The sequence below is a fragment of the Elgaria multicarinata genome, chromosome 10 (assembly GCF_023053635.1).
Source record: "Elgaria multicarinata webbii isolate HBS135686 ecotype San Diego chromosome 10, rElgMul1.1.pri, whole genome shotgun sequence".
NCBI classification, from domain to species: Eukaryota; Metazoa; Chordata; class Lepidosauria; order Squamata; family Anguidae; genus Elgaria; species Elgaria multicarinata.
In genome coordinates, this window is record NC_086180.1 from 63,847,552 (window position 1) to 63,870,295 (window position 22,744).

The window sequence follows — 22,744 nt, forward strand, 5'->3', positions numbered from 1 at the left end:
TCTTACATAAGAATGATACTTGAATTTCAGCAGAAAACACACGCTTCTAAAACATATTGTACATTAAGGCCAGCCAGGATCTAAATATCTACCAGGAGGAGGGCCTTCTCTGTTGTGGCACCCCGGCTGTGAAATGAGGTCCCTATGGAGGTTTGCTTGGCACCTACATTATATTCTTTTAGACACCAGGTGAAGACCTTTTTATTCTCCCAGTATTTTAACAGTCTATAAATTAATTTTAACTTTGCTGTTTTAAAATTGTATTTTTGCATTGCTGCTGTTTTTATCTTGGTTGTGCTTTTATATTGTATTTTATATTATGGTTTTATACTATTGTTTTGTTTTGAATTGTCTTAAATTTGTAAACCGTCCAGAGAGCTTCGGCTATTGGGCGGTATAAAAATGCAATAAATAAATAAAATAAATAAATAAATCTGCTTGGGCTCATAGAAGGGAATTTCTTTAGCCCTGAATAACTTGTGAGATTTTTTTTTCCTTTGAAAGCTGGCCTCTACATTAATTTACAATATTGTATTTACTCATTTTTTTTTAAAAAAAAATGTGATTTTGGAAGTGCATACATACAAAGCATAGTTATCAATTGCTTCTTGTACACTTTTGGTAAAAGTCCCTGGAAGGTAATCTTCATTCTTCCCTTGGCAGCAACGGTCTGCGACTCCTTTAGACAGCCCTTTTCTGGAGGAAAAAAGGTGGGGTGGGGTGGAACAGAGGTAATTAATTCAATTTTCTTATATGGCACCAAGATGTTATTGCTCCCTGCAGCTTTCATCATAGAACACATCCTTCCCCAAATCAACTTCAATGTACAGTAGGCAGAGGCCAAAATAAAAGAACATATAAAGATTTAATAGACATTTACAGTTGTAGGTATCTGAACGTTCTGCTTAAATACACATAGGCCCAATTTATACATTGCACTAGGTGGTTAAAGTTGTTTGCCTGTGACCGTAACACAAGGCTGGTTTCACATTTAAATTGGGCTTTATCAAGCCCATAATTGGCTGCCACACATACTGGTGGACTGCAATGGTATAGAGTATGTATTATATGCTGAGATTCATTGTCATATTCATTATATGACAAGAAAAATGCAAACCATGTTCCTTTGTTATGTCATCAAATTAAATGATGCAATCTGCTCATAAAAGCTTCTTATGAGACCAGTACTTTTTGTCAGGAAACAGCATATAAATGTAAAATAATAAAACCACAGTGATGATGATGAAAATTACTGTATATATCAAACACACAATAAACAGACCATCAAGGACGAATAAAAGCTTTTGATGAACCATTTACTGTTGTTCCTTTTTAGTTATTCTTTGCTCTAGCCCTGATTAGAATTTATGATGCTGATTAAAAACTTCACATTAACCACAATCAAATTTAGATGAAATCCCTATTTCCAATTTAATAGAATGGGGAGGCATTAGTTTTGGCAGAAACTAAAAAGAATTTACACAACCCTAAAAAACTTCCAACTGCATTAAACAAGAAGAAGTAGCTGTAGCTGGTGTAGTTAAAATTCCCAGGTTCAATCTAACCTCTGCCATGAGCTCACTAGATGAACTTAGGTCAGCCACTCTTTTATCATCCTCAGCTTCCCTACTGTCATTTGGGGATAATAATACTGACCTACCTTACAGGACTGTTTGTAATACTTCCAGTATTTGAATACTCCAAAGCACTATGCACACACTGTTGCTGCTACTGTGGTTTAGAAAATGAAATACTTAAAAATGAAAACAAAAATTCTTTCCCCTTCCCATACCAGTTCACACTTTACAGGAAATAAAAGCAAGTGTTTTTAAAAATGTACATGCAACAGTGGAACAATCAGCAGTTCCTCATGCTATGTAGATACCTTTACATCAGGGACATGGAACTTGGGGCCTTCCAGGTATTGTAGGATCACAATTTCCATTATCCCTAAAGAAAGGCCATGCTGCCTGAGGGTGATGGGAGCTGAAATCCATCATCACATAGTGGGCCACATGTTTCCACTTCTGCTTTAAGTTAGTGTATATGTCTTTTAGTAGAGATATTTGTCTCCTTCATATGTTTCTGTTTAGCAAGTGCAGTTCATAATATGCATGCTTCATCTACATGCAAAATAAGAAATCTTGTAACATTTATAAAAGGTACTTTTCCTAAATACAGTTGGTGCAATGTAAAACATACTAAGCGAGTTCTTTTCACAACATTACACTTCTTACCATGCTACCATTTAGATAAACATCTATGATGTTTTCTTCTGTAAAGTACAAGTTAGCTTATTCATTTACTCACAGCACAGTTACCAATTAATAGGTTCTTCCAGTTGACATTTTAAAGGGAAATTTAGGGCCTGCCACTTCCTTATGCTGTTGGTGGGACAGTGAACTTGAAATCATAACTGTATAATCTTCTCAATAATAAGCTCTCTCTTTGTGATAGTTCTATATAGAGAGCCTCAAAATAGAGTTTTGTACAAAAAGGTATCGAAATATAGCACACCACTAAGCATATTCAAACGCTTTCAGTCAGAATCTATGTGGAAAGGAAGGCACCCACATAACCCTCGCTTATATCATACAGAGCTTTTATTAGCTCTTGTTTGGGATGACATGCCCTGTAAAAAAAAAAAAAAAAAAGGTTTCAAAATCTGGTACAGTTCCACTTTAGATTCAAAAGCCCCTTAGTACATTAAAAGTGCCATATTAAATGCAACCTAAAGCAAATTATTTTTGCCTTACCCTACTAAAATCACATTATCTGCAACATGTTCATTCTCACATTCTACACTGCACTATGGCATTTACCTCCCTAGTACAAATGCAGTATTTCAGGCAGCCTATTTTCATAGAACCACAGTAGAAGCCCCATAGGTGGGTGCCGCACAATGCATGCAGAGCACCCCTCCCTTCACAAACCATGCATAAGGATGGTACACCTTAAGGCTAAGATTATTGCTCTTTACATGTGCAGCTGGGTCAGTGAATGGCCGGAAGCCCTGAGAGCTGGGAATACATGCACACATATACAAAGATTCATTCACACCCGTCTTGAACTAAGTGGCATTTCAGCCTCACCATTTCTGACTTACCCTATGATAACCAGCTCTGGCTCCGGCTCTCGCGGCTGAGGGTTAGAAGCCACGGGCAGATGGCATGGGCACCGTACCCTGCTAACAAAGCGCATGAAAAACGCAGCCTGAGAAGGCTCCCTGCCCGTCCCTCCACACAAGCTCTACCTGCTTGCTTACTCTCTCACACAGTGTCATTTCATTTCAGCACATTGTCCTCCGTCTCTCTCCAGGAGAGAGGTAGGTAGACGGGTGTGTGTGTGTGTGTGTGTGTGAGAGAGAGAGAGAGAGAGAGAGAGGGAGGGAGGGAGGGGTGGGGTGGGGTGGGGTGGGGAGAAGGAAGGGACGTCTGCAGTACTGAGCTTTCCCCAGAGGCTCCTTCGGCTCTGCTTCAGCCTCATACTCTGCTCAAAGAGCTCTTGCCAGATATAAATACATCTTGTTGAGAACAGAATGCCAAAACAGGCACATTAAAAGGGAGAGGGGACTTGAAAATCTAGGAGCAAAAGCTGCAAGAGTCACATTGCTTGAAATCTTAATGGTGTGTCTGTAATGTTGCTTGTTCCAACATTGATTCACAATGTGTTTGGGTCTGATGCTGAAAAGACAAAAATATCTTCTTTTGTCTAACTAGAATTATACCCTGTGCCAGTCAATAAACAGTGCGGTTACTCTGAGGCAGCAATGAGCAATACCAGGATGCCTGCTTCATGTTTCCAGCTATTAATATTCTGGGACCACTTTCTCCCCTGCTGCCAAAAAATAAACAAGCAAACAAAACATTGATTTAAAACAAAAAACATTTCTCTTGATGTTTTTAATTTATTCCTCTGATCATTCAAACTCTTATGACATCATTGTATCATAGCATGTATCAAGCAAAAAGGGAAGAGTTCCAAACCACCTGTGATGGATGTTCCTGAAAAAACTTGTAATTGGAACTGAGAGAAAATGATTATAAAATCATTATCCTGGACCACACCTGCAACCCTTATCTCTGCCCTCTATTTGCTTACCTTTGAAGTCCTGTGCTCTATTTGCCACATTTCCGTCGCAGGTATGGAATGAATGATACTAAGGCTTGGTATAATTTCATACCTGGGAGGGAAATGTGACTAATTCAACACAGGACTTCAAGCAAATAAAGGGGATAAGAGCTGCAGACATCTGTTAGAGTTTAGACAAGACAGCTTGGATATCTGCCCATAATAAAAGCATTTATATTTGCTGCATTTATGTATTTCTTAATCATATTCTAACAATACTGACAATACATGCCCTCATTGGTCATAGCTAGATGGGGCTTTATCCCCGGGATCGTCCCTGTGCATCCACATGACGCACAGGGGATCCCGGGATCAGGGAGGGATGATCCCTCCCTTGCCCCGGGATCTCACCCTCCCCATCAGCCCTGGTTTTTCCATGGTCCCAGGTTGACCCGGCTCCGTATGATTCTTCACGAGGAGCCAGAAGGAGCACTGCACCCATCGGGGGTAGGGTGGGGGGGAGCTGGGTAAGTAATGTAAATTAAAAAAAAACACCACTTACCTTATGCGCACGCGCATTTCTGCACTGCTGGCCCTTTAAGTTTTTTTTAAAAATGGCGGGCACGATGCCTCTCTTACTGAGGTCGTCGCGCATCATGTGTAAACAGAGGAGCATCTCGTGTTAAACACAACGCGAGATCTTCCCTCCTCCGTCGCAGGCCAACAGGTAGTTCTAGCTAAGGCCATTATATCCTAATGTATCACCTAATAAACTCTGTTAAATTTCATTCCTTTGGTGTTCCTTCCGCTTCCAAAAAGTATTGTCTCTCTTAGATTGTACACCTTGCTTACCGGTATTAGCAATAATAAATATGTTCATGTAGTGTAACAACATGCAATATTATCTCCTACAGTTCTTTGTGCAACAATTCCCACCCACTTCCTGCATCTGTGTAAACAATTTGATGCATCTGGTTTGACCCAAGGGGGAGAGCGGCAAGAATCCCATGGGTCTCTTTTGCAGAATTAGGTTAAGAGTATGATACACAACAGATATTAGTTGCTTGCAGTTGTATATAATTTGCATAATTCTGACAAACATGGGAGATCACAAAGCATAGTTGGGGGGAAAGTATTCTCTGCTATTTTTTAGTTGCCCACGTTATCTTTATTAAATGGAGAAAGGGGAATGATAGATTCCACATGTCCGCATTTTCATGTTGTTCTTTTTCTGCCCAATGTGCAAGTGTTCCATGCTAGCTCCAACAGTCCCAAGAGATGCTGACATAGAAACTCTCCACTCCAAAAAAAGAACCTCTTGTTCAGATTACTAAGACGATATGGGAGAGGCCCCATACAGTCACCACCACACCAAGGCCATTTCCACCTTCATCTTCCACATGATGCAATGTCTTAGCACAATCTTGAATTTAAACACAAGCCTGGTAGCCATAAGCAACAAACTGTGTGTAGGCAAACTCATGGTATTCCATGCAGGCGAGTGAGCTAAGGGAAGAGGGATGGATCACTCTGTCCATTCTCTGCATCCAGCATAAAAACCTTTGTTGGCTGCCAGACGATAGAAGCCTTCAAACCCAGCATAGAAATTCAGAAGGCTGTTGCATGACAGATGGAATTTTTTATCCCTCCTCTGCCAGACCTTAAAAAGCTAGTACAAAAATGTTCAGCCTACTAACGTTTGTGAGCTTCTTTACTAGGCTGCCTCAGCATTAACCCAAAATGATGAACCAGGGCCCAATTACTCTGGTGCAGCTGATGCGGGATGCCAAGTCAGCTATTCTGGGGCCAAACTTACCTCAGCTTGTAACTTTAAGGGATAATGAAACAAACTGAAAAGAAGACAAGAAGCCTGGCAAGATCAGAGGTTCCGCTCTTTTCTTTTGTCTTTACTAGTCAGAGAAAGAACAGAGTTATCACCATTGGAGGTGGTTGAGTTTACAGTTCCACTGAGCCTGTGAATGAACCAAAGAATCAGGAACAAGATTAGAGTTGCTGACTCAAGGCAATCACCCTGAGATAGCAACTCCAAGACAACAAGCTCTGAATTGTGACTGTGGCCATAGCTAGACGGGGCGATATCCCGGGGCGATCCCCGGGATCATCCCTGTGTGTCCACATGATGCACAGGGGATCCTGGGAGCAGGGAGGGATGATTCCTCCCTTTCCCCGGGATCTTACCCTATCCTTTGAGCCCGCTTTTTCCACTGTCTCGGGCTGATCCTGAGACTGCAGAACGTGTGGGCGGGCATCGCAGTTTGTCCCGGCTCTGTGCCCATCAGGGGTGGGGTGGGGGAGCAGGAAAAATTATTTAAAATAAAAAAACGTACCTTTTGCGCATGAGCGTTCGTGTGCTCTTCTCCTTTAACAACAACAAAATGGTGGGCACAACGTCCTCTCCCCCCTAAGGTCGCCGCACGCCGCATGTAAACAGAGAAAGATCTCGCGATAAAAATATCAAGAGATCCTCACCCATTCGTCACGCTAGACCCGGTAGGTCTAGTTGAGGCCTGTGTAAATTAAGCCCTTGATCCCCAAAATATCATGAATGTTATTAGTAATAATGAAATTTTGAGAGGGGGATTCTCTTTCCCATCTTCAACTTCCCTTTGCTTTCTTTGTGTCTGGCATACATTAAGCCTAAAGTGTTTGGGTGCGTAGGTGAGATTAAATTAGAGCCCATGATACAGAGAGAGGCAGATAGGAACAACAAAAGTCCATGTGCTATCTTGGCCAAGAGTTCCAGTTTCTCTCAAAGGGATTTATTCCTGCTCCTTCATGCCCCAAGTCTCAAGATAGCTCAGAGAACCTGCAACCAACATAAAATACTCATTACCTCTTGTGGGTGCTGTGAAACTAAAATGCTCCTTTCAAAACTTGCCAACATCCTCTGAATCTGCAAGTGCAAGCTCCAAACAAACCTTTTTAAAAAATAAAATAAAATACCAGCTCAACTTTGGGAGAAGAGGTTTAAATATGATGCTAGATGTGAAAAAGTTCGTTCTGCAGGGATCCATACAGCTATTGTCACATCTAAACTGTGTCCAATGCATGGTGTCCAATGCAGTGATAACACATCAGCACAGTGTATACCTGGGCCATAGATCCATGGTGTGGTAATGCTGGGCATATTTGTTTATTTAGTATGTTTTTAATCTGCCAAAGAACGAGGGTTCTCTGCGCATGTAGATACCTGCGTTCTAGTTTGTCCACAAGAGCGCCCCCCTCCCAGCCTTAGTTGCGAGCAACTAGGTCCCACTGAAATCAATGGAATTTAAGTTGTAACCAAGGCCAAAATGCATCTTACACAAACTGCATCTTTGGCTCATCTGCTGTGTTTACTGAAAGGCAGCAATAGGGGCTGTGAATCTGCCCAGAGCAGCAGGGTGAAGAGGTCATGTTGAATTCATTCCCCTTAAAAAAAAAAAAACCACCCCAATTTTTGTTTCTCACATGAAGGAAAAATACAGCTATGTCTGGGGGAAAACAGCATCTGGAAGAGCGCAATGGTGATTAGTAAAATGGCACCGAGGACAAAGGGCTAAACGGCTACTGCTCCAATGAAATGGACAAGCCTACGGACCCTGACTCACACTGGCAGCATTTAGTTATTTAGTCATTAAAAGGAGATCCAGTCAATTTCTCTGCATCATGTACAGTTTGGCCCCAAGACCCATTCCACTGCTACTAGCATCTGCTGTATTGTCCCTAAAGATTTTAAAGATAATGTTCAAGCTTAGCTCTTGATATGCCAGAACTGGAAATAATTCTAAAAAAATAATGTTCAATCTTTTACTTCTCTCCATCTAGCGAGAAGCAAAGTTGGGATGTTTTCAGTTTCTTCTGCACATTACAGACTGAAAGCTCCATCACACTGGAGGTTAACACGCTCCCTACCTTCGCTTCTCCGCCCGTGTTTTTGTTCCTCAGTTACTTCCTCTTTTCAAAAGAGGAAGTACAGAACGAGCACAAGGCCCATTGAGTCCACTGTTCTAATGGCGCTGCTTCTCCTGCACACAGCAGGAGAGAGCAGCAATACCGAGTTTAAAAAAACATTGGACTTAATGGGGGGGGTTTGCTGCGCAAGGAAGGCCAGAAGGGGCGGAAGGGGTGCAGGAGGCAGACGACGTCATGTGATGGACCTGTGCAAACTCCATGAGTGCCCAGTAACGGGCGTGCAATAAAACACTCGGCGGATGGAGCTTTGAGTTTATAATTTATACTACAGAAACACATTGGCTAAGTTTGGACATTGGTATCTAAGGTTAATAAGCCTCATATCCATTACCTCCTCATCGCCTTTGGTGTGCTGCAAAAAGCCAGGAGATCTTCAATTAATTGTAGCTTAGTATTACATCCGAACTGGGATACTATGATTTGGAACAAAACCAGGATGATAAAACATCTGTGGTTTATGATCCTGGCTTGTTTTGTACCAGTTAACATTTTTTCCGATTTGGATATAACAGGGGCTTAAAGTTAATTAAAGACTTTCAGAGTTAATCATAGCACACCAAGAAGAGAGGGGGAAGGTGTAACACTGGGGGGTGTGTGTGCATATCAGGGCTTATTTACCTCTGAGATATTTGTCCAAACCAGGCCATCATGTAAGGATCCAACAATGAAAACATGTTTTATTTTAAGCTGCCCCGATGAGATAACACACCGCCACCACTAGGTGTCATCGTTTATCAGATTGTTACAAAACCTCCACATAATAGCTATTAAGTCGTACAGTACTAGTGTCCGCCTGTTCTTTCTAATTAAAAACAAGCCTGCCCATTCACTTTATTTGTTGGCATTTCAGTAATTATTTTTACGAGCAATTCAAACATTTAATAATAAATATGGTTTGTAACAGTTTTTTGCCATAACACTTTATACAAAAAAGTGGATTTGCCATCAGGGTAGAGTATCCAATTGTGTCATTCCACTAGTACAAATGACACCGTTGGAGCGCAACTAATTTCCACTAGTTGCACAAGCAAAAACTAGGTTCTAAATTATGTGCAAAGGGAGGATCCAACTAAAATTCCATTTGCACAAGTGATGTGCAATAGGTTGTGCAACTACACTTAGCATGTATGCATAGATCGAAGAGGCAGTAGGTCTCATACTTAGTTTTTATTTGTATGCACAGTATACAGCAGATCCAAGATTAACAACATCCCAGGGAAATCCTAATTTGCAAGTAATCACTGATTCTATGTTGTTGCTGAAGTAGTCCTGAACATTGTTGTTGAACAACAGCGTCCCTCAGAGAGACTACTAACTGGTTAGGACTTCTTTAGCCCCTGTCATGCCATAAAGGTTGCTTAGGCATGGATCTCCTGTACGGAATTCTCTGTTGCAGAGGTGGTGGCACTGCATCACTTGCATTGTCTGCCTGTATGTTTCCAAGCCCGAATCAAGGTGCTGGTGGAAAATCCACTTACATGGCTTGGGACCACAATACCTGATGGAACACCTCTCCCGACCTGAACCTACCTGGACACTGCGCTCAACATCCAACATCCTCCTCTGGGTGCTTACTCCAAGGGAAGCTCGGAGGAAGGCAATGAAATTCTGTGGTGACCCCCCAATTGTGGAACAATCTCCCTGACGAGGCCCGCCTGGCACTGACATTGTTATCTTTTCAGTGCCAGGTCAAGGCTTTTCTCTTCCCCCAGGCATTTAGCAATATGTAATTAGCCTGGGTTTGGTTTTGTATGTTTTTGTGATTTAAAATTTTTGTATATTGTTTTTAAGTGTTCATATCCTATGTAAACCACTCAGACACCCTCGGCTATGGGGCGGTATACACATGTAAATAATAATAATAATAATAATAATAATATTGTGCAACACCATCTTCACATTACCAGATGAGGGTGGCCACTGGTGCAATGCAGAATTCTGAACGGCATCTTCAGTTGACCCAATGTCTGTTCTATCAAAGCCCATGTTCTCTTGTGTGCTCTGTTATATGCTGCCTGTAGCAGTGATGTTGGCCCTGGTATGAGAAGATATGGTAGGAGGGAGTATCCACAATTACCTGCAATGCAACGGGGACAATGATCTGTTTCCATGCACTGCTCCACAGTGCCCCACATAACTTAACCAACAATGGTACTCACTAAGCAGCCACCCCTGTCCTGTGCGACATCCAAGAAGTGCCAGTCCAAGTGGTGACATCTTGAATATGTGGGAGTTATGAGCCCCCAGGAAACACATTAGTGAATATTCCTCTTGCATCACAGGCAAACTGTACATTAAGACTGTAGAGCTACTTGCAGTTACCAAACCTGGTCTGATTACACAGGTGGATTTATAAGGATATGTATATATAATCTACGAAGCCTATCACATCTGTCAACATCAGCAAGACCAAATAAAATCTGTGTGGATTGCAGATAGTTCAGCATCTTCTTGAGGGAAGCAAATGAAATCATTAACATGATGCATCACAGCTTTCAAAAACACGTCTAAGCACCTGCAGACAGAGGACTGTGAGAGATGTATGATTCCAGCAACACCTCTTTGAAATGATCCTGAGGCAAGAACCATGAGGCTGATAAGCATCCTTTGGTTAGGTGGGATTTCCCTGGGAACTTCTGCCAGCGCTCAGGTGAGGCCCCTGCCAGCCCAAGACATTTTGCTGTCTGAAGCAAAACAGAAAATTGTGAGGAGGGTTAGCCTTTCCATTGACTGCTGTTAATGGCCCTGCTGGCATTTGTAGTTGGGTGGTATATAAATCTAATTAATTAATTAATTAATAAATTAAAATACATCTCTTTGAGATTAAATCTGTGTTCAGTATTTGTGTTTCTGTTCCTTCTTCCAAAGACCCAGGTGAGACAGGTTAGCACACCCTTCCCCAACCTGGTGCCCTCCAGATGTTTTGGAATACAACTCCCATTATCCTGAGTGTTGCCTATGCTCACTTGGGCTTATGGGAGTTAAAGTACAAAACATCTGGAAGGCACCAGGCTGGAGAAGGATGGATGAGGAGGGGAGAGAGAGAGAGTCACCTGAACAAAGGCAATGCGCTCCATAGCTCCAACCCAGGGTTCTAACATCCAGAAATGTTAATCTACAAAATTAGTATATCTGCATTACTGTACAAACATAAACAGCTGTTCAAGACTATTTGGTAACCTTGCAATAATGCATAATTAAAAACAAGGTTGTAAGCCTGAACATTCATTGCGTTAAAAAGCTCTGCTTAGAAACTCATCTCTGAACAAAAGATTCCTAGCATAACTTTACTACGAAGCTCAACAAAAGAGCCTATCATAAAAACGCACAGCCATGGAAAGATATTTACAAAAAGAGGAATGGAAGATGAAACACAAGATGATCTCAATGCTACTAACTATAACTGCAAATATTGCAAGAAAATCTGAGTATAAACTGTTGAATTACATTTGAACCGAAGAGTATTATTTGCCAGATTATATTCTTTTAAAATTATGATTAGCTATACTTCATTTCTGTTTGGATATACACTTATTAGTAATGTGTCAGTGGGAAAAATATTGTCAGATATTTCATATATAAATAATTGATAAAAGTTAAGAAAAATGCAATCAGCTTAATTAACTGTCACAAAAAGGAGACTAATTAGTGTCTTGGTGGAGAGGTGTTTTATTTCTTTTGGGATCAGATAGTAAGCATTTACTATAACAGGATCAAGTATCCCTGAAACAGAAGGAATAAAAGGTTGAATAAAAATCTTGGAAATGGTCCATGCGCCTCTAAGAATGGATACAAATACAATCATATAACAAAGTGCAAGCTCCAAGTATCAAGGATCTCTTCATTATAGTACTGGTTATATATCGTTGAGACATGGGAAACAACAGGGCCTTGCTTAGAGGGGTGAGGCTGGCTGGTCTTGACCAGGGCCTTTTCTGCTATGGTGCCACTTGGATTAAACTGAGAGCCAGTGTGGTGCAGTGGCTAGAGTGTTAGACTAGGAGTCGGGAGATCTGGGTTCTAGTCCCCACTCGGCCATGGAAGCTCACTGGGTGACTTTGGGCCAGTCACAGCCTCTCAGCCCAACCTACCTCACAGGGTTGTTGTTGTGAGAATAGAAATGGAGAAGAGGAGGATTATGTATGCCGCTTTGGGTTCCTTGGAGGAAAAAAGGTGGGATATAAATAAATAAATAAATAAATAAATAAATTCTTACCCGCCTCTCCATTCTGATCGAGGCGGGAACAACAACAAATGATAAAATACATAAAACTGAATTAAAACATAATATACATTGTTAAAAACATCCTAAAAAGCATCCTTAAAACATTCTAAAAACATCTTAAAATTCCACTGGATAGGCCTGCCGGAAGAGATCAGTCTTTACAGTTTTCTTTGCTAGGAGACTGTTAAGTTGACGAGTCTCCTCCGGCAGGCCATTCGACAGTCTGGGAGCAGCAGAAGAGAAGGTCCTCTGGGTAACAATTGTTAATCTAGTTTTTGCTAGCTGAAGTAGATTTTTCCCAGAGGACCTGAGTGTGCGGGGCGGATTGTACGGGAGAAGGCTATCCCGCAGGTAGCCTGGACCCAAACCATGTAGGACTTTAAAGGTAATAACCAACATTTTATACTTCGCTCGGAAACTAACTGGCAGCCAGTGAAGAGATTTTAAAACTGGTGTGATATGGTCACGCCTAGGTGTACCGGTGACCAGCCTGGCTGCCATATTTTGTACTAATTGAAGTTTCCGGACTAGGCACAAAGGTAGCCCCATGTAGAGCACATTGCAGAAGTCGAGCCTTGAAGTTATTAGCGTGTGCACTACCATCTTTAGGTCTTCTAACTCTAGGAAGGGGCACAGCTCTGTATTGATAACCAGATGGGACTAATTAAAAATTCACTGTTCTCACTACAACTACATTATTTAAAAGGATCACACGTTTTAGAATAAAGACACACGGTCTGGCAGCACACCTTAAAGACAGACAAATGTATCAGGACATATGTTTTCATGGACCGCTTCATCAGACGCATGAAGTATAACGCTAAACTGGCAGGCATATATACGGACACGATATGTGTGTTTATATGGATATATGGACGTGGAATGGGCAATGGGCAATTTCACCACTCAGGAGTGCAGTGGCTTAAACAGGAAGAAACTACTTAATTGCTTTAGGAGCATGGGGCATAACAGAAACTACTACTAAACGGAAATCCTAAACATTCTCAATAGCACTTTGCCGATCCTCAATGGAAAGGCTAACACTGCAATTATTATTATTATTTATTATTATTATTATTAGTAGTAGTAGTAGTATTTAAATGCCACAAATATGTTCTCAAAAAAGACAGAAATCCAACATGAAATACACTAGAATGCAACAGGTTGGCAACAACATTATTTCGATTCTCTGTAAAAACTGAGTGTGCAAATTATGTGCACTCCAGACTACAGAGGTGGTGTATTTTGTTTTATTTTGTTCTGTACAGCACCATGAAAATTGATGGCGCTATAGAGGGAGAAAATGTGGAGGCAGTGACAGACTTTGTATTTCTGGGCGCAAAGATTACTGCAGACGCTGACTGCAGCCAGGAAATCAGAAGACGTTTACTTCTTGGGAGGAGAGCAATGACAAATCTTGATAAAATAGTTAAGAGCAGAGACACCACACTGACAACAAAGGTCCGCATAGTTAAAGCAATGGTATTCCCTCTAGTAACCTATGGCTGCGAGAGCTGGACCATAAGGAAAGCTGAGTGAAGGAAGATAGATGCTTTTGAACTGTGGTGTTGGAGGAAAATTCTGAGAGTGCCTTGGACTGCAAGAAGATCAAACCAGTCCATACTCCAGGAAATAAAGCCAGACTGCTCACTTGAGGGAATGGTATTAAAGGCAAAACTGAAGTACTTTGGCTACATAATGAGAAGACAGGATACCCTGGAGAAGAGGCTGATGCTAGGGAAAGTGGAAGGCAAAAGGAAGAGGGGCCGACCAAGGGCAAGATGGATGGATGATATTCTGGAGGTGACAGACTTGACCTTGGGGGAGCTAGGGGTGGCAACGGCCGACAGAAAGCTCTGGCGTGGACTGGTCCATGAAGTCACGAAGAGTCGGAAACGACTGAACGAATAAACAACAACAAATATAAATATTAATAATAATAATAATGGTGAGGAAGCAGCCAATGTATAACATTCCTAAGGAACAACTAAAACAAGCAGCTCCTAGAACCAGGCATCAATATAGGAGTCTGAACATTCTATTGCTCACTCTGGTAATATTGCAGGTATAATAGCAGGTCTCATTGAGTTTTCTCAAGTAGATGTACTATTCCCTGTCAATGAAGTCCAAGGTGCCGTTTGCAAAATAGCACAAGTACACCTCTCCACCACATCCTCCTCTGTAATCATTAATAACAGCCACAATTTAAATCCTATTGCTACTATCAAGAGAGGAAGTCTTGGTGTATATTTTAGATTAATACTGACAACCTCTTCTTTCAAAGCCTCTGGGGGTCAAGTTCTAATCAGAGGGGGAGGAATCTTTGCTCAAAAGCACTCCCTGAATCTTTTCTTCCTAAATGAGAAAAAATAGCAATGCTTTACAACAGATTTCTCCAACCTTGTGCCCTCCAAGCACATTGGGCTACAATTCCCATAATCCCACAACCAGCTGTGTTGGGCACCAGGTTGGGGAAGGCTGCTTTACAATGTGGAATGCCATTACTATGCATAGTTTGCCATTCAGGGACAGTGCAAGAGCAACCTGTAGTCCTAGAACACATCCTAATTTTAAAAACCCTCTGCAAGCGATCTGTTCATTTCAGATAAATCTGTTTCTTTCCTTGCAGCCCAATGTGCCGGGGGGCGGGGAGTGGGAGGGAGAGGAGGAAGAAGAGATGTGAGTTGATAGAGAGAGGGGAAAGGGGTGGCAAGCAGAGAGAGAGAGAGAAGATGGTGGTCCCCACCCCTGCTATTCACACTTTACCTGGGAGTAAGCCTGAATAGACATTGCAATGTGAGTTATCAACCTTTTTTTTCTAAATTATGCTTTCTGGTCCTTGAACATGCAAAAGAAAACCTTACCATGTACTTTCCCTGTATGTTAAGGAAGCTTATCAGCTGCAATGGTTTTATGAAAAAAGGGGGGGGGGGCATTTCTAAAAAGACAAAACACTAATCAACTAAACTTTTGGAATTTTATCTTATTGTTTTTTCTTTCCAGTCACAGAATTCTATTCTGACATAAGCAGGGATCCACAAACTCAGTCACCAGTTTGCCAATGGCAACCACTTTTTTCCCAACAGTGTAAAGCTTCTGCAATATGCAGAATATTCTGCATATTGCAAAAAACTCAAGGTTTGTCTTTCAAAATGCCAGGTACACACACGCAGCACATGCAGCACTCACATGTCCAGGCTTATGCAGAGAACTTAGGAGGAGGGTTTCTCTCACAGCACCCTGGGTTTCTGGAGAAGGCAAAAGTGGAAAGGAAGTCTTGTACAGCTTCTACCTTCAAGAAATCTTAGAATGAAGTGAGACAAGATGCTCCCATTTCCTCAAGTGCTCTGGCATATACAGAAGACTCATGATGCACATTTCACTTATTGCTCATACCTTCTACCACACTTGATGCAAAAAAAACCCACCACCTTTCCTTTTTTTTTAATCAAGTCATACAGAAATAGGAAACAAAAATATACAATGCTGACTAAGACATATTTCATGGTGGAATGTATTTCAAAATCACATTCAAAATCGAAATTTGTATAATTTGCAAAATTTTGTGCACGCAGCACACTGTAATCGCATTAGTTATTCCCATGATGCTTGCATTGTTCCCTTGCAATTGACTTTCACTTATATAGTATTGTGTTCATCAAAACCAAACTTGCTGCATGTCTGATGATCCTTGTTTTGTATTTATGTTCCAATTTTGTTTGTTGTTTTTTAAAAAAAACTTAAAAGAAAACAACCATATAAGTTTAACACAAAACATCAAAGCTACAATAAAACTGTATCCTTAAAACTATAAACAGTAGCTTTTAGGCTCAATCAAACTAAAAGAGCAGAGCATTCTTAGGATCTGCCTAAAACTAGAAAGAAAGGGAGTCTGTTAGTTATTTTCAGGGAGGGCATTCCAACTTTCTGCAGGCATCAAGGAAATAGCCATATACTTTGTATCTAATCCTGTATCATACAATGAAGGAATAGAAACCAGAGTTTCTTAAACTTTTCTTAGAGTTTGGACAGATTTATATGGGAGAAAGTGGTCATTAATGTAACCTGGTCCTAAGCTGTTACTAATGGATTTAAAAGGTTATCAGCAGAGCTTTTTATTGGGTCAACAGTCATCATTAACAAAAGAATAAAAAATGTAGTATCATTAACTAATCCATACAACTGTTTCAGGAATCTTGATGTGCCCGGGCATCCTCCAGAGAAGTTTACACTGCATACCATTGTAATCAGAGCTTAGACAATTATCTACAAAGAGCACAGTGTTTTCCACAGGGGCATCCTGCTTAAGTTCATCTCCCTTTTTAGGGAGGCTCAATCCCTTCAGTCTTTCAGGACGTTAGTTAAAAACCTTAGTCTTCTGGAAGGCATTTGGGTCAAGGGAGACATAACTTAAGTTTTTTGGTAATATGAAATATTAACTGTGAGTTTAAATATGGTTTCATACTTGGCCTGTTAGGAAGACACTTCAGGCTTTGTGGTTAGCAAAACTGTGGTTCTCTGGGTTTAGCACAAACCACAAGCTGTGCTGTCGCACACAATTTAAGCCACAGTTCGAGCTGCTCACTCAGCTGCAGATGGTCCAACAGTGGTTAGTGAGTGACCAAGGTTTAGCAAAATGCACTAAACAAGACACCTTAAACCCTGCTGCTTAACCAAAACCCTTAACCAACAGAGTTTAAGGTGTCTTCTGAACAGGCCCATTGACTGTTAAATTATCTTTTGTATTATATAGAATCATAGAATCATAGAATCATAGAATAGCAGAGTTGGAAGGGGCCTACAAGGCCATCGAGTCCAACCCCCTGCTCAATGCAGGAATCCACCCTAAAGCATCCCTGACAGATGGTTGTCCAGCTGCCTCTTGAAGGCAACTGGATATATATTTTGAATATATATTTTGAGTATCAGAAAACAGGCTAGCACTGCAACCAATGGATTAAGTATCGATACAGAATGACAACAATTTTATTAGGATTCCCAGAAATACAAGGGAGAGAAGGCGGAAACACAGTGAAGAGGCAAACTGTGATTACGCACCACTGCAGTAAGCTTTCCAATCCCTCCTGCGTAACACCAACTATTAAGCCACTAGACTTGGGTGGAAAGGTGCTATTGCACCTGTGTCCTGCTTGTGGGCGTCTGGTCAGCAGCTGGTTGGCCACTGTGTGACCAGTGTGCTGGACTAGATGGACCCATGGTCTGATCCAGCATGGCACTTACGTTCTTATATTATGCAGACAACAGGCTAAGCCATGTTGTGAAACAGGCTAAGCCATGTTCATTTTTGTGAACCGCCCAGAGAGCTTCGGCTATTGGGCGGTATAAAAATGTAATAAATAAATAAATAAATGGTCAGGCCACTGACTCTTTTGCACTAAATGGTTATTGAATGTGTTTAAACTGTGGTTATATCACCACCATGGTTAGGAATGGCTAACATGACACACTAAGCCATAATGTTTAGCTCAAAATGCTTAACCACCATGGCTTAGTGTGTTGTCTGAACAAGGTCACTATGATACCAATGTAACCAAGTCTATAAAGACAAAAATAGAGAGACAAGATGGATCAGATTATGGGTCTATATTGTCCTGCATTCTATTTCTGGCAATGACCAGTCAAAGTCCTCCAAGATGAGACCACAAGCATAGCATGAATAGAACATAAGGTTAGTCAAATTGGTATATATTTTGATTCCGATCAACCAAGAAGGAAAATAATTATGAACACATCACAAAGGAAGGAGGCCTCAGATCATTCAGTGAGCACTTCATAACTATTTCAAAATAGCTTTGGGTTGCATCAATAAGGCCACTCATACTGGAAATATAGTTTACTCTAGAGCAACAGAGAAACTGACAGATTTCTAGATTCATCATGAAATGTGTAGACATCACAACCTTGTGCCCCCTAGAGAGTTATTATTTGATGTCCAGGTTCAGATGTGCATGCACTAACAGTTGACTGTCTGAATTTGCTCCACTGTGAAAAACTGCATTTGAAGCAATCCAATTTATTTTTATTTATTTATTGCACTTCTATACCGCCCAACAGCCGAAGCTCTCTGGGCGGTTTACAAATTTAATCCAAGAGGCTAGATGGATGTTCTACCTACGGTATCTAATCTATTATGGGTCACTCACACATAAAAGTGATAATTTGATACTACAGACATCAAGCGATGAAAATTTCAAACCAGAGTGTTCACTATTTTTAAAAAAAGGCAAACTCTATGTTAGGCATAATTAGGAAAGCCACTGAGAATAAAACTGCAAATATCATACTGCTCTTATACAAATCTATGGTGCAACCACACTTAGAATACTGTGGTCACTGCACCTAAAAAAAAAAAAAGATCTTGTAGACCTGGAAAAAGTTTAGAAAAGGGTAATTAAAATGATCAAGGGATTGGGGCAACTACCCTACAACCACTGGGATTGTTTAGCCTGGGTGAAAAAGGCAAGTAAGTGGAGACATGAGAGAAGTATGCATGGTGCGGAGAATGTACAGGGAGCCATTCTCCTCCCCACCCTCATAATACTAGAACCTGGGGTCATCCCATGAAGCTGATTGATGGGAGAGTCAGGACAGATAAAAGGAAATACTTTTTCACACAGCACATAGTTAAACTGTGGAATTCACTACTACAAGATGTAGTGATGGCCACCAATTTGGATGGCTTTAAAATGAGGTTCAACAAATTCATGGAGGAGAAGACTATCAATGACCACTAGTCCTGATGGCTATATGTTACCTCCATTATCAGAGGCAGTATGCCTATGTATACCAGTTGCTGGTGAACATGGGTGGGATGGCACTATTGCCCTTACGTCCTGATTGTGGGTTCCTGGTCAACAGATGGTTGGCTACTGTGTGAACAGAATGCTGAACTAGATGGACCTTTGGTCTGATCCAGCATGGCTCATCTCATGTTCTTATTCCAATACCTCCAACAGCTACATGTTTTCAAACTAGGTTGACTACTTCTTGTCTTGAACTTGCATACAATGATTGGGCTAGCAAACATGTTTATCACATGTCCAGATATCACCAGCATGTTACCATCCACAATTTCTCCCCACAGCCTCAGTTCGATCCCAACGGAAGCTGGTTTCAGGCAGCTGGCTCAGGTCGACTCAGCCTTCCATCCTCCCGAGGTCGTTAAAATGAGTACCCAGTTAGCTGGGGGAAAGGTAATAACGGCCGGGGAAGGCAATGGCAAACCATCCCGCTATAAAGCCTGCCAAGAAAATGTCAGCGAAAGCTGGCATCCCTCCAAGAGTCAGTAATGACTCAGTGCTTGCACGAGAGGTTCCTTTCCTTTTCCTTGGCCAATAACAGACCTGGCAGTAATAAGGGCATATGGCAAAATTCTTCCCACAACTAGTCATTGGAAAATTCAAATTCAGAAGAAACTGACCAATCATTACTCTCCAAACAAGCCTCAAAACTACTGTGAGTTTACCACTAATTATGAATCAGCAGCCAAGGTGGGTTCATGGCACAAGGAAATAAAGCCAAGACTGGGGCTGGATCTACACTTGCTTAAAAACTATTTATAACAGTAGGGACAACTATTGGGTCCCAGGACACACTCCATATACAGTTTTCAACCCGTTTTCAAAGTGTCATATCCTGCTTGGTGTAGATCTGGCCAGTGATGAAAAGACGACCTTACAGAATGCCCGTTTATAAGCATACCTAATTTTGGCGGTGATACAATTGTGTAAGCACTCACTGTGTATTGGACATACACATTTTCTCTCCCAAATCAAATGCAAAGAAAATCCCCTCTTCTGATTTGTAAGTGAAAGGACTACACACATCAAAAATCGTCAATTATACAGATACCTCTCTGCATCCCCAGTGCCCAGAGCAGTGTGTGTGTGTGTGTGTGTGTGTGTGTGTGTGTGTGTATAAATAAATAAATAAATAAAAGATGCTGTGGGAAGGGGGCAGAGCGGATGCATATTTGAAGCCTGGGTGGTGGAGAGTAGAGGAAAAGACAATCAGCATTTCATTTGGAGGCTGATATGAGTCATTTGAACAGGTTGAGCAAACCTATACCATTCCTGTATACAGGTTATGTTTATATACAGACAGAGATTCCTCTAAAGTATTTTTAGGGTGCAATACTATGCATATTTAGACAGAAAAAATGTCCCACAACTCCCAACATTCCTCAAAGAGCATGACTGGTTGAGGAATGCTGGGAATTTTAGGACTTTTTTCTGTCTAAACATGCATAGCATTGCACCCTTAAAGTCTTTTAATCTTTCAGATAGTTTTGGTAGCAGCTATGCTATATCAGCTTAGGAAAACACTTCAGTTACATAACTTATTTAGCTCTGACCAGAAAGTTACATTTTTAAAAATAATAATAATAGATAGCAAGTTATCTTTCCAAAGCTTTTCTTAACCAGACAAGCAGATGCATTCCACACATGACTGAGTAACAATTGAAATAAATAACATATTCTGGAGTCTAGATAAACTTGAATTGGGTCTCAGGCGAAGGAGAACTGCAATGATCAATATTTCATTAGGGTGTTTCTTCTAAAAGCTTAAGTGGAAGAGTCTAATTAAAAAAATGCTAATGTGAAGGTATAGCCTTTCTTCTTCCAAGAGGCGGATCTTATTCCTTCTTATGTATCTTTTTCTTTTTAAAAGGTAGACAATGCAGGTTCACTACATACTTCTCTAATATGAATAAAATATTAGGTTTGCTATTAAACACATGCAAAAGAATTGAAACAAAAATAACAACAAAAGTAATGTATCAAGATGAGGGTATCTGAAGGACAGTTTAAAACACCTGAGTATCTGGTAGAACATGTGAATTTTTATCCTTCGTAAGGAGACTAAAATGTAAAAACAACCAGTCTTACTCAGAGCAGACCCATCAAAATTAGTGATTCTTAAGTTTGGATCTAGCCCATTATGTTTCCTAATAGATTTGAAATTAAATGCTAGAGTTGGTTTTGAAAGGCAATGACTAATGAATAGATAGTTTTACTTATAATGCTGTGGACAAACAAATTCAGAATTAAAAATAAAATACGTTACTGATGTTTACAAAATTAAGAATGATCAGGAATCTCCAGAGTAAATCAGTGGCCCGGTGTGGAAGATATCTCAGCTTAATAAACCAAGATATGAACAAGTCTTTCCCCTTAACACAGCCCTATTGCATAAGCAATTAAACCAAGAAGCCTTTAATTAACTACAATTGCACAGTTCATCCAAAATGGGAAACTATGGTTACCATCTTTGGAACATGACAGGGTATTAAATCAGAGGGCATGTCTATTACACCAGCCATTTATCCCGGGATCGCCCCAGGATCATCCCTGTGCATGCAAATGACACACAGGGGATCCCGGGAGCAGGCAGGGACGATCCTTCCATTTTCCTGGGATAATCCTTAGGTGTAGAAAGGGCCATAGTTTGAAGTTGAGTTCATATCCTCTTTCTTTCTTTTTTTCTCCTTGTTTCTTCATTTTTTAAAATTATAAATGTATTATGCCTTTTTATAGGGTGGGGTCCAATTTGATACTAGTGCTATAGTGCCAATAGCATTTGCTGGCACTACAGATTTTCCATGGAAATCTGTTGCACCATCCAACTCTATTGGTGTTGCGCTAGAGGTTACTTTTAGAGGTCTCTGCAGAGGCCACCAGTGAGGGAGGAAGCAGCAGCCAGGCACCTCTCCACCGTGCCTGGGTCCAGCTCCAGCTGAGAGCCCCCTCCCTCCTGCTACCAACTATCTCTGGAGAGGCCACCAGTGAGGGAGGAAGCAGCAGCCAGGCACCTCTCCACCGTGCCTGGGTCCAGCTCCAGCTGAGAGCCCCCTCCCTCCTGCTGTCAACTATCTCTGGAGAGGCCACCAGTGAGGGAGGAAGCAGCAGCCAGGCACCTCTCCACCATGCCTGGGTCCAGCTCCAGCTGAGAGCCCCCTCCCTCCTGCTGTCAACTGTAACTGCTGAACTTTGCAACTAAGACTGTAGTGCCTGAATTTGCTTTCCTTTCCCCCCTCCTCCTCCTCCCTCCCAATCCCCTTTCCTTTTGTGTCATGTATTTTAGATTGTAAGCCTGTGGGCAGGGACTGTCAAGAAATACTTTTGTAAGCCGCCGTGAGAGCCTTTTTTGGCTGAATGGCGGCATAAAAATCCTTAAATAAATAAATAAATAAATACTTACACTAGTACAGCAGCATAATTTATATTATCACTAGTGGCAAATTGAATATTGCCCATTAAAATTACCTATTAGAACTTTACAAAATATATGGGCAGAGCAATCCAAACATGAAGCAATTGGGAACTCTATAGCCAAGCCACTACAGCATCTTAAGCCTTGCCAGAAAACAGGTGGCCAAGGCAGGAGGTAGGGGGCAGATTTTCTTCTAGATGATCTTGGTAATTCCCCCACCCACACCCTTGAACTTCTATT

At 41.1% G+C, this 22,744-nt stretch overlaps 1 protein-coding gene across 1 annotated transcript in view; it reads right to left on the minus strand.

Annotated features, from left to right (window-relative positions):
* Positions 1-22,744, minus strand: part of FAM149A (family with sequence similarity 149 member A) — a 56,687-nt gene that overhangs the window by 30,001 nt on the left and 3,942 nt on the right. Inside the window, exon 2 of the mRNA XM_063135187.1 lies at positions 586-696. Within this exon, the coding sequence (XP_062991257.1) occupies positions 586-696 (111 nt within the window). The remainder of the gene's footprint in view (positions 1-585; positions 697-22,744) is intronic.